The 12,483-nt window shown below is 42.3% G+C and overlaps 1 protein-coding gene across 1 annotated transcript in view; it reads left to right on the top strand.

Moving 5' to 3' along the window:
* MYO16 (myosin XVI) overlaps nt 1-12,483 on the top strand; it is a 419,267-nt gene that overhangs the window by 81,663 nt on the left and 325,121 nt on the right. Inside the window, exons 4-5 of the mRNA XM_057707440.1 lie at nt 1,706-1,814; nt 9,023-9,147. Of these exons, the coding sequence (XP_057563423.1) occupies nt 1,706-1,814; nt 9,023-9,147 (234 nt within the window). The remainder of the gene's footprint in view (nt 1-1,705; nt 1,815-9,022; nt 9,148-12,483) is intronic.

The raw sequence follows: 12,483 nt of genomic DNA, 5'->3' as shown, positions 1-12,483 counted from the left end.
TTATTGATAATATGTGACTCAATTATATTCACGTTGTCTGCCGCCCAGATGTTTGACATAGATAAGACTCTGTCTGAAACATTTATGCATTGGGAGAAAAGAATACCTCGATGATCTCCCACCTATTAGTGTTGAAATCAGCAAGGACACCCTGTAGTTTTGTCTTAATTGATTCTTTAACCAGCGAAGCTTGGGTAAATATGCAAAAACCTTATTCTCCTGGTTGCAGATGGAAGGAAAGGAATCATTAGCAAAGGCTACTTAAGACTGTTGCCTCAAGGAACTGCTTTTCAAACTCTGGATAACTGAAACAAAAAGAAACGCACCTAGGAGATAATCTGAAGTCTTTATGACCTTAAAATGAGGTTTTCCTTCAGTAAGCGAAAATCTGAAATATGTAACTTGCACTGTTCAAATAAAGAAGTAGCTTCATATGGTTATAGAGAATATAATGTAAGAGGGTGAGTCAAAAATAATCTGCACTCCGGTTATATTCAAGTTTCTGTAAACCCTACAGCCAGAGTGTGGCTAATTTTTGATTTATACCCTCGTAGTTCACTCTGGATGGTAAGGTGAGCAGTACAGTTTATATGGAGGGCAGACACGAAGATATGGCATATTCCACCACTTTGACCCCCTTTTTAATTTTCGTTTTACTATATTAGAGCAATCTTTTGGTAAACCTGTGCAGACTTGCTAAGGCATAGGAAAGCAGTGTATAGACACACAGGCAAGGCAAAACCCCACATTCTAATATATAAAGCTATTAATGTGATGTTCCTTTTAATAGAAAGTTATGAATTTGGATATTATATGAACCATATTAATTATATTCACATTGCACTACAGACTCCTATTGAGGAAGAAGAATAGGGTGAAACTTTAATTTATTTGACCTGAGTTTAGTGACAGATTATTGGGAGAAGGCATACGGGAAAATTTTACGGAGCTCATTACAGGATGTAGAGCAAGGGTGACAATTGATGTGACTACCTTTTGAAGAATGAAGGCGCATGTATCATTGTATTTAGGCTGGGATATGCAAAGAGTGGAGCACGTGGGCTTAGAGGTGCTTGAGGGAGAGCCCTTAGAAGCTAAAAGATGTGTAAGAGCCGTATTTAATATACTCCATCCATTACTGTCTACAGATTATGCTTTCTGTTGGAAAACAGTTCCTGGAAAGAGAAAAACCAAAACCAGCCATGAGCCGTTAGCCCAGCCTTTATTAAAACGACTGTAGTGCAAGAACAGCTCTCACATGAGTTTCTGTGGAGAGCAAGGAGCTTAAAGATTTAACAGGGTAGTTTGGGGAAGATCAGTTCAAGTTCCTACAGGAGTTCTCCTTGCAGACTCTGAAGGCAGGGGCACTTCTGGTGTTAGGAGGACCAGGCATGTTGAGGGCAGCCAGCGTAGAGGCGTGCCTGGTTCACACTCAGGGATTAGATATTGTGGTTTGGCAAAGTGGGTGGGGAGGAGTACTTGGGGCTAGGGTCTTGCCTATCAGTTGAACCTTTTTGGACCATCAGAGTTTCTCACATTGTATCTGTCTTCAAAAATAATTCCTGTTTCCTCTGTGATCCTGGCGGATGTATTTAGTGTAAACTTTTCTGGGTCTGTTTCCTAAATGAGCTAGAAATGAAAATTTTGATGTGCTTTCTATGTCAAGAGTATATATAATGTTAAATTTGTTCTTTTTCACTTACAGGCTGGAGCCAATGTCCTTCTCCAGGACGTCAATGGAAATATCCCCCTGGATTACGCCACGGAAGGGACGGAATCAAGCTCTATCCTGTTGACCTACCTGGATGAAAATGGTAGGCTGATGCCTTGAAAAGCTGTAGAAAGAAGAGATAGAGGGGTAGAATTTTAAGTGTATATAATTTAGGTGTGCTTGCAGGATTTCAGACAGGTGTTGTTTTCCTCGACTGTGTGAGATGGGGCCCCATTCTGTGCAGCCTTTCATCATTGGTTTAGTCAGTGAAGTTTTGCAAGCCAGCAGAAATCTGGAGACCAACCATGCAGGGACATTTTAACAGGCATCCAACGTCCATAATTAGTGGGACTGGGTTTGTAATTATCATCTCTTCTCCGCTGGGAGGGGAGGGGATGTGAACCAGCACAGTTGAATTTTGAGTTGAGCGTGAGGTCGTGTGACGTGTATTCTCTTAGGAGCATCTGGCCTCCTAAGAATCCCACTGCAGGTGCGTGAGTGCTAAAGTCAAGGGCAGTTTGCACAGCACCCCAACATCCACTCCTGGGGACACTTGGAAACTCAACCCTTGTCAGAAAAGAGCCCCACAGTCACGGTGCCAGCCTGAAAAGATGGGGCCAGGGCCCCAGATGTATTCTCTGACAAAGAACGTTTAATTGCACAGCCCAAGTGTATCATTTCATGAGTAAGTTCAGCCTTGGCGAAGTAGGAGGCATTTGGAACCCTGAGCCCCATATGGTATTAAACTAAAGAAGTACGCCCCGTCTTTTTTTTCTTTTCTTTCTGCTGTTCAGGTATAAATAACACCAAAGACATTCCAATCCCATCAAGTGTGATCTTTTGTCAGAGAAAAAGTTTAACAGTTTTAAGAGGCACACCGTGCCTGAGATACTGTCCTTCTCGCCTCTAAGAAAAGCACGCACATCTGCCTCTTTGTTCTCTGTGGCTCTGTACCTCCTCCAGATCGCTTGTCTCAAAAGGTTTATTCTGAGGATGGCGTAGAATAATAATAATTAGTGCTTAGCAGCCGTGGATTCTTAAAAAAAGTGTCTCATTAATTCTGAACGCAAGGTAAGTGATGTTATCTGCATTGGAGAGACTGTGAGCTGAGCTGTGCTTCTGAAGGTCACTGAGTCATGGCCCCAGGTGACAGGCTGTGTGGCAGAGTCACTTCCTGGTACCCACTCCTACATAAGGGACCTGGTGCTTTCTCACATCTCGTCAGCTGTGACTTGTTGGAGACAGAGTCCATTGCTTCCCGAGGGAACAAGCTCCAAGTTGTGCACATTCCACTGCTGGGAAGCTTGTTCTTTACATCTTGCAAAACTCAACTTGGAGCGCCCGATTCTGAATCTCCCTGAAGAGCGGAGCTGTCTTATTCAGCGAGGCCAGTTCCGTAGGATGGTTTCCTGTTCTTCTGCTCGTTCTGAATTTCTAACGGTTATATCTCTTCCTCCCTGGAAACTAAAATTAAGTATCTTATTTCTTTTAAGCTCTTTATTGGGATATAATTGCTTTACACTGTCGTGCCAGTGTTTGCTGTACAACAAAGTGAATCAGCTGTATTTATCATATATCCCCACATCCCCTCCCGCAAATCCCTCCTGCCCTCCCTATCCCAGCCCTCTAAGTCATCACCCGTCATCAAGTTCATCTCCCCGTGTTATGCAGCAACTTCCCACGAGCTATCTATTTTACACTTGGTAGTGTATATATGTCAATGCTACTCTCTCACTTCGTCCCAGCTTCCCCTTCGCCTTGCACCCTGTGTCCTCAAGTCCGTTCTCTACATCTGCATCTTTATTCTTGCCCTGTCACTGGGTTCATCGATACCATTTTTTTTTTAGATTGCGTATATGTGAGTTAGCATAGGGTATTTGTTTTTCTCTTTCTGGCTTACTTTGCTCTGGATGACAGACTCTAGGTCCATCCACCTCAGTACAGATAACTCAATTTCATTCCTTTTTATGGCTGAGTAATAAATGCTGGAGAGGGTGTGGAGAAAAGGGCACCCTCCTGCACTGTTGGTGGGAATGTAAGTTGGTACAGCCACTATGGAGAACAGTATGATGGTTCCTTACAAAACTAAAAATAGAACTACCATATGACCCAGCTATCCCACCGCTGGGCATATACCCAGAGAAAACCATAATCCAATAAGTATCTTTATTTTGCAAAAGAATTCACTTCTAAACCTTTCCGACTCATTAGAGGATTCTGTTTGATAAGAAAATTGAGCATTTGCGAGAGCACTGTTACTATCCCATATGAAAAAAAAAAAGTGTATTCCTTTAAGAGGCTGATTTTAAAATGATGAAGGGAAGAAAATGAGAGGGAGGTACTGACTCTGAATGGCTAGGAGAAAACCTGCCATGGGACGATGGCTGTCACAGTCTGTCTGTGACATACATGTTTGTTGGAACAAATGTGATTTAGTATCTCTTACATTTTTAATTCTGTTTTCCATTTGTCGCCACTGTTGCCCTGGCCTCTGCCTTCCGTCCATCTGCCTTTCCCTCACCCCCTTCACAGTCTGGTTCCATTTCTGCCTGTGTCCTTCTTCCTTATCTGGAGCAGCTGCCGTAGTTCCAGGAAATACTGTCTAATTCGATTTATTCTCGCCCCCCATCCCCCGCCCCTACCCCCCGTTGGTGGCTTTTAGAGTTATCAGTTGTGACAGCATGGGCTGATACTGTTAGAAATTTCTAATGTTCCAAGATAGGATTTTCATTATTGGCTGTGCCGCCTTCTTCAAACCAGGCGGTGGCAAACCTTGGGTTTTCACTCTGCATCCTCCCGTTTCAACTCGGAGGACTTATCGCGCTGTCATATCAGGACGCGGGTGGCAGGAGGCAGGCCGGGTCGTGAGCACGTTGATTACATGGAAAACCGCTGGTCACAAGTTCTAATTGTACTGTCACCACCGACAGACACTATACACCCGGGCACAGCAATTAACCTCGGCTCACTGCCTGAGCTCCCTGGGCTGGGAGACGAGGCAGCCGAGGGGCTCTGATGGCGCGTGTGGTGCATACGAGATCTCCACCGTGTAAAGCAGCTGGCACTCAGGAAGCAATGGATTATCAAATGAGGCGGCAGGGAAGGAAAGCGCTGCAGGGAGAGCTCGAGGTGTCCGGGATGGATGCTCAACGTGGGAAAACCATACAGGTCCATTTTTCCAAGTCCCCGGAAAATAAAACAAATCCTTTTACTTTGCCCTTCACATATCATCAACCATGGCCCTTTCTCCTGTCTTTCAAATCCATCCTTTTAGAAAAAGGAGCTCATATTTATTCTTCTGAGTCCCTGATCTCCTCTACTGAGCCCACTGAAGTTCAGCTTCTACCCCACCGACCTGCACACGTCCTACAGCGATCGCTGCTGCCCGGGCTTCTCTACCCTGCAGTCACTTTTCTGTTCTCCTGCATTTCTTCATCTTCGAGTGTCGTTCAGTGACCTTGATCACACTTCTCTCTGAAAAGTTTCGCCTGCTCTGATCTTCCCATAGTTTTTCTGCCTTCTTTGGGTTTCCTCTGGGTGCACCACTTGCACATCCAGAAGCCCAAATGCTGGTCGTTCCCAAGGCTTTGTCTTTGAACATCTTCTGTCCACACACTGTTCCTGGTCACCTCCCCCTCTTCCTAGTGTCCTCAGCACCTGCCTGACCCCAGGGTTATTCCTGCAGCTTAGATATCTTTCAAGACCTTCTGTCTTGTACCTGCAATTTCATTACGTGTCTTGTGTCTTTGACGTGTGTGTCAGACAAGTTGAAATAACATGTCTGATATGGACCTTCTTGTTGTCCTTTTATATTCTCTCTGTATCCTGTTTACTTTTACACCGAGGAATCTGAGTATCTGAACATCACTGTCTTCTCCTAAATCCCTCACATTGAATTGTCACCAAATCTTACAGAGTTTCTTTCCTTGGCATCTTTCTAACATGTCCACATATCTCACCAGCCACGCTATTACTGCCTTAGTTAAAACCCCGGTCTTTCTATTTTGGGACAGCCTCGGAAACTGGTCTTCTCGCCTCCAGACTCAGCCCTCCCTCTGCATTTTTCAGAGACTCCCGGATTCATCACTCTGCAGATGACCTTGTACATTTCTTCTGCTTAGCAGAGTTCATTCAAAATGCTGTTCCTGCACCAGCCCCTTCAGAATCACCCATTATTGGGGTGACAGTGACCCCATTTGCCTGGGATAGCCCCACGTTATGTCTGTGGTCAGGGCTGGGAGACGGGATTTGGTAGATGGTTACAACACCCTCTTGGGGTAAACTGGTTTCTCTCGTCTAGAACAACTTTATTTTCCAGCATCATTCTTTTGCTTCCCTGAAGTCTTGGATCTCTTAGAAAACTTACCATGAAGACAAAAATTATTAGATGCGATTCTAGGAGTTTAGGGAATCCCATAGTAAAATCATGGGATATGGGTCATGTCATAGCACAATGATAAAATTATCTTTGAGAGCAGCACAGAATACCCCCAATATAGGATGGCGAATGGAGAAAAGGAAGAGCTGAACTGTTACAAAACAATATTACCTTGAGAGGGACAGTTAAGGAAGGTTAAGATAAGGTTCAGATTGACCTGAGGTGTTAATGTAGTTTCAGTTCTGCACAAGCATTTATTGATATAATCAAATGAAATCAGGCAATAGTAATTAGTATCACATGTAATAACTTGTGCATTTCAGATAAATGATTCATCTCTTATGTACTAAATTAAACAAAAAATTACTAAATTTCTGTCAAAATAATAAATCTAAGCAGGGTGTGTATTAATTTTTTCACAAAACAGTATGAAAATAAAACTGAACTTCTTTTCAAAAAAAGAGAATTCTCCCATTATCCACTACAAAATAATAGATTTCTTACAGGCTAGTCATCTTGTTTGGTTTTTTCCAGGCACATCTTAAGAAATTTGACAAAGAAATGAGGGAATTTCCATTCTCTTGCATTACCAAAACTAGATCTGTGCCTTTTCTCCCTGAATGTGTAAAAAAAATCTAAAAATCACTTGATTCAAAATTAAGTTTTAAATTAATGGGGTATGATGTCATAGTATTCCCTTATCTTCACAGCAGTGACCAGAAATAGATGGCTTCCCCACAATATGCTGTAAGGTGAATGAGTCAGAAATGAGTGGTGGCTAATCTCTGTTTTAATTTGTGTCTTTCACCTTTGAGCCCTCTTCTTTTTTTATCACTCAATTTTAATTACATGTTTAAATAATTCTCTAAAAGATGCATACCACTTCAGTAAACATGCAACATTGTAAAAGTTAAAATACCATAGCCTTAGAGTAGGGTAACCATCATCAGGTTTTTCTGCTGCTTCAACATGCAGAATTGAACACTGACATCTGAGAAGTTGTATTTTCCAAACATAACTCACATGTCAAATTTCACAATCCCCAAAATAAGAGGAGGATGACAGTTTTAGCTGCTTCTTAAGAAACATCCGATGTGCCTATTAGGGAAATCGGTTAGTCCTTCTGAAGACGAGGAAGCCGAGGTATGTCTTCTGGTGCTTCTCAGTCATGCTTCTACTAAAATGGGTTTGCTTTGAACGGAGTAATTCAAATAAGCTACCCTTTTCAAGACTGCATTTGGCTTTATTTTTTGTGGTTTCTGCCTGCCTCCTTATTTCAAAGAAAAACACCCCTAAATGAGTGACAGGCCATCCATGTACCAGAAGGCTGACTAATCACAAAAGGACAGGTCCCCTTCACCGAGTGCTTCCTGCAAGCTAAATGCTGTTTTATATGCTGGTTGTGTTTTGACTCCTTCTCATGACAACCCGCGAAATAAACCATCAGCCCCTTTTGCAGAGGAAGAAACTGAGGCAGAGGAAATTTACCTGCCCCCACTGGCACAAACAGTAAGTGCAAGACACAGCGCTAATACTCGAGAGCATCTCTGCTCCGGAGTTCGCCGGGGCTCAGAGAACGAGCGATGCAGTGAGGCAGGCACGATGTGCTCTAGGGGAAAACGACAGCCGATGGGCACCAAGCTGGGCTCTGTCATGCAGACAGACCTTATAAATGTTACCATAGCTTGCTCCTTTGGGGTGTGTATTCTTATCTGAGTGATGGAGGATACAGGAGATCAGGCTAAGTAACTTTCCCAGAGTCACCCTGGGGATGTTGGCCACGGACCAGGCAGAGCCAGGAGGATCCCTCCAGCCCACTGCTCTCTCTCCATGTTTGTGGCAAGGACTCAAGAGAGAAGAATTGCTCAGAGTGTGGCTGGTTCATAGCAGACACTTGCTGAGATACAGATGTCATCGCATCATCACCATCACCATCATCACCATCACCAACACCGTCACCATCACCATCACCACCCTCAGCATCACTAATATCACAATTACTGTTATTATTACTTTCACTCGGAATGAGGTGGATTATTTCCCCTTAGTAAACACCTAGTATGTCCAGGAACCAATGTCAAGAACAGGGGATGCAGACATGCAGAGATATAGGCTACCATGGAGATTACACCTCCGTGAAAGCTCAGGTTGAAATATATGCTGGAGAGAGGTACAGACAGGTGAGCTGACCTGAGTCTTCTCTGTGTGTCACCCACCTCAGTGAAGCCAGGCTATCAGTTCTTGACTCAATTTTAGTTTCTTTCTCCTTATTAACATGAATAGTCGTGAAATGATCATTTGGAGCAGCCTTTAAAAAATATTTTGAGAACATTTTAGATATACAGGAAATTTGCAAAAATAGTACAGAGAGGTCCCGATACCCTTCATCCAGCTTCCCCTAACACTCAAAAGGTACACAGCTGTGGTGCCTTCATCCAAACGTTGGTCCAATACTATGAACTAAACTACAGCCTTTATTCAGAATTCTCTGGGTTTCCCACTAAATCCCTTTTCTATTCCAGGACACTGTATTACTTTTAGGAGCAACTATTTTGATGAGAAAAATCATAGGGAACAAAAAAATAATGTCTTTGCAACTCATTTCAATTCAGCACAAGTACTTTACAATACTTTGGGCACTGTGTGCTGGTGATTTACACTAAAACAGAAGTCCACTGAGAGCCTGCCATGGCTGAGGCATCCTGTCACATCTTTGGGATATAATAAGAGGAGAATTATTCAAGACTCTACTCTAGCTAGAAATAAGACTGCATGCCAAGAGAAACAATTATAGATGCTTTGAGTGAGAATTCAAAGTGGAAGATGGGCTTCAAAGAGGAACATGTTGAAAAATACAAGTTAAAACAAAATGTTTACCCCTAGCAGCTGAGAAGCAGCTCTGCATTCTGTTTGAAAGGCTCTTTTCCCCCCAGGAGTGGATCTGACCTCACTGCGGCAGATGAAGCTTCAGAGACCAATGAGTATGTTAACAGACGTCAAACACTTCTTGTCGTGTGGAGGAAACGTTAACGAGAAAAATGATGATGGCGTAACACTGGTAAGTGTGACCCCTCACTAGGAAACACTGTTTACGCTGAGAAGGTACATTGATTTCTAAAACAGAGAATTGGATAGCATTAACTTCTAAACAATGTTTTTAAATTTTTTCTGATTGTAACGGTCATACATATTTATTGCAGAAATGTTGCAGAACGAACATGCAAAGAGGAAAATGCGAATCACGTATCCCACCACCCAATGGTTATCTGTGAACATATTCTCTTTAAGCCTTCTTTCTATGCACGTTTTCCCTACAAATTTAGAATAACGTTTATCCATTATTTTGTCAATATGATTTTTAAGATGGAACTGACAGGAGAATGTTTTCATTTTAATTTTAAGCAAAAGAAATTGTGAGTTACTCTGATGAATGAATTTCTAAGTTCAAGCAAACTCCTGTCATTATTATTATTATTATTATTATTATTATTATTATTATTATTGTTCTCAGACACAGTTACAGAAAATTAAATACACAACAATTAAATTTGGATTAATTTTAATGTAAACACACTATCTGATCGCCAAAATAAGAATGTTTGGTCCTATTGACACAGAAACGTTACCTGGGCTGGGCATGCTGGAGTTAAAATTAATGATTGTGGAAATAAATGTATTAAGTCTCAGGAAAGTAAACTAGGGCAGCAGAAGGGACTGTGAGCTCTGAAGCATGGAGTACATAGAAGTGGTCAGAGCCAGTTTTAGAAAGTGTTTCCGTTTCTACCATAGGAAAAATATGGTGTGAGGTTGAACACAGTAGATGAGGAAAGCAACTAATTCAAATAAATAAGAGTTGTGTGAGACCTGATAGCTTTATAGATTTATTAAATGCAAATTAAGTGCCTTGAGACGTCTCGATAGAATTATCTTCCTAGATATTGATGTTGGCCCTTGGGATATAAATTCCAGAAGGCTATCAAAAATGGAACTCTAAGCTGTAAGAAAAGAAAACAAAGCATATTTAGGGTTTATTGAAAAATAACGCATTGCAATGGAAAAACATTTCCACTACTTTACTGAGGAAATGTTTACTGACCGCGTCCTGTGAACAAAATCATAGGGAACAAAACCACAGAAGTCCTTTTGTCATGGGCTCACATTTCATTGGGGAAGACAGGTAATATACAGCATAAATGAGCTAAATATATAGCATATTAATAGTCATAAATGCAAATGAGAAATAGTAAAACAAGACAGGGGCACGCTGGGTATACAGTTGACAGTTTGGGTAGGTAGACAGGTGAGGTCTCGCTGACAAGAAGAGATCAGAGCAGTGACCTGAAAGAAGTCTGCACACACTGTAGGTGTGAGGAGGAGCATTCCAGGCTGGACAGTGTAAGTGCAAAGGCCCTGAGGCAGGGCCAGGTGTGGTGTGACTGAGACTCAGCGAGGCGGCCAGAGTGGCTGAGCAGAGAAAACAGGAGGGGAAGGGTCACCGGGACCAGACCACACAGCATCTTGTGGGCCAGTGTGAGGACTGCGGCAGTTACTGTGCCTGAGGTGGGACTAGACTGGAGAGTTCTGAAGAGAGGATCCTACTTCCATTCTAAAAGGACCCTCACTCTGACCGCTGTGACAAGGATGAACTGTCAAAGGACGAGAGTGAAGCTGAGAGTTCAGTTAGGAGGCTTCGCTCTAATCTGACAAGCCATGATGCGACTCAACCCAAGATGGTAGGTGCTGGAGTGCTGAGAAGTGGCTCGTTTCAGTCTATATGAAGAGAAGATCCATTGGGATTTCATGATCGCAATGTGATGAGAGAGGAAGGAAAGACTTTGGAATGACTCTGGATATTGCTAATGTGGACATCTGGAGTGATGGGGTTGAAACCAAATGAGACAGAGAAGCCTCAGCACGGGTCTCAGAGACAGGAAGGTCAGGATGGATTCTGGAAATGTGAAGTTAGAAGTGCCTCTTAGCCAGCGTCACAGAGATGCCAGGTCTGTCGCTGGGTATTGGAGTCTGGAATCCGGGTGATGTCTGGACTGGAGAAGCAATCTGGGGATCTTTAGCATATATGTGCTGTTGAGGCCCGGGACCCTGGGTGACATCACTGATTTGATACAGAAGGAAAGAGGATCAGGGACTGAGCCATGGAACCTAGGAAAAGAAGGAGATTCAAAAGTGAGATGGGAAGGGAACTTCCGAGGTGGGAGGAAACCCAGGAGAATGGGATGTCCCTAGAGCCCAGCAGAGAGAGCGCGAGGAGGAGGAGGGATACTTAACTATCAGGCAAACACTGCTGAGAGGTCAAGTAGACGGAGATGGAGGCTCCACTGCCAGTTTAGTAGCTTGGGGTCCTCAGTCTTCTCATCGGGGCAGCTCTGGTGGAGCGGTGGGGCCATGATGCAGACTGGCTTGGGCAGTTTAATGAATGGTTCATTTAACATGTGAACTACATTAATTAACACATGTCTAATACATGGTAAAAACCCAATGGAGTCTCTTTGTTTGGCAGAAAATATTACAACTTCATGGTGTTTTTTAAAAATCACAGCTAAATAAAAACAGCACACATGCTTCAATCCCTGCTCAATAAAAGGACCTACATATTTCAGAAGATAAGCTATTGGAAGAATCAATACACAGCAATAAATGGATATCATTTTGAGCCATCTTCAATTTTGATATTCCTTGTGGCTTTTTTTTTATTGAACAGAGAACACAAATGTGGCATATAATTATTCTGTAATAACTAAGTCTTGTTTATTATTGATGCTGTGATCATCTCTGAGCTCTTTACAAAGAAAGTAACAATGAGTAGGAGGCTAGAAAGTCATTGCCTGAGGATCACAGCATTTGGCAACCGGCAGATTCTTTGATTCTTGTGTCTGAGTTTGTTGGTCGATTATGTTAATAGCTGCCACTCCTGGAGTTGTCTTTCTGTAAAGGGCATGTGGATGGTGTGTTCCTGACTCTTGCTCCTGTTAATGGTAAGAAGACAGTCTTGTCCACAGACAGGATATAGAAATATCCTGAGTTGGAATATCAGTGGTGGTTCAAAATTAGGCATACTTCCCCATGCTGTTACATTGTATGCACAAAAGAGATGGAACTGTAACAAAAACTCAATGAGGATCAACTACTAGTAAGATGTTTTTTTATGTTGCTTTTTCTTCCTTTCGTAGAACGTGCAGTAAAATAACCAAATATAGGATAGCTCTTTTTAAATTTTTTTATTTAAAAAACTTTTGAAGTATAGTTGATTTTCAATGTTTTATTAATTTCAGGTGTACAGCACAATGATTCAGTTATCTATCTATATCCATATCTTTTTCAGATTCTTTTCCGTTATAGGTTATTGTAAGATATTGAGTGCAGTTCCCTGTGCTAC

Source organism: Hippopotamus amphibius, chromosome 14 (genome assembly GCF_030028045.1).
Source record: "Hippopotamus amphibius kiboko isolate mHipAmp2 chromosome 14, mHipAmp2.hap2, whole genome shotgun sequence".
Classification (NCBI taxonomy): domain Eukaryota; kingdom Metazoa; phylum Chordata; class Mammalia; order Artiodactyla; family Hippopotamidae; genus Hippopotamus; species Hippopotamus amphibius.
Note: the sequence above shows the minus strand (reverse complement) of the source record. Positions and strands in the feature narration are given on the sequence as shown.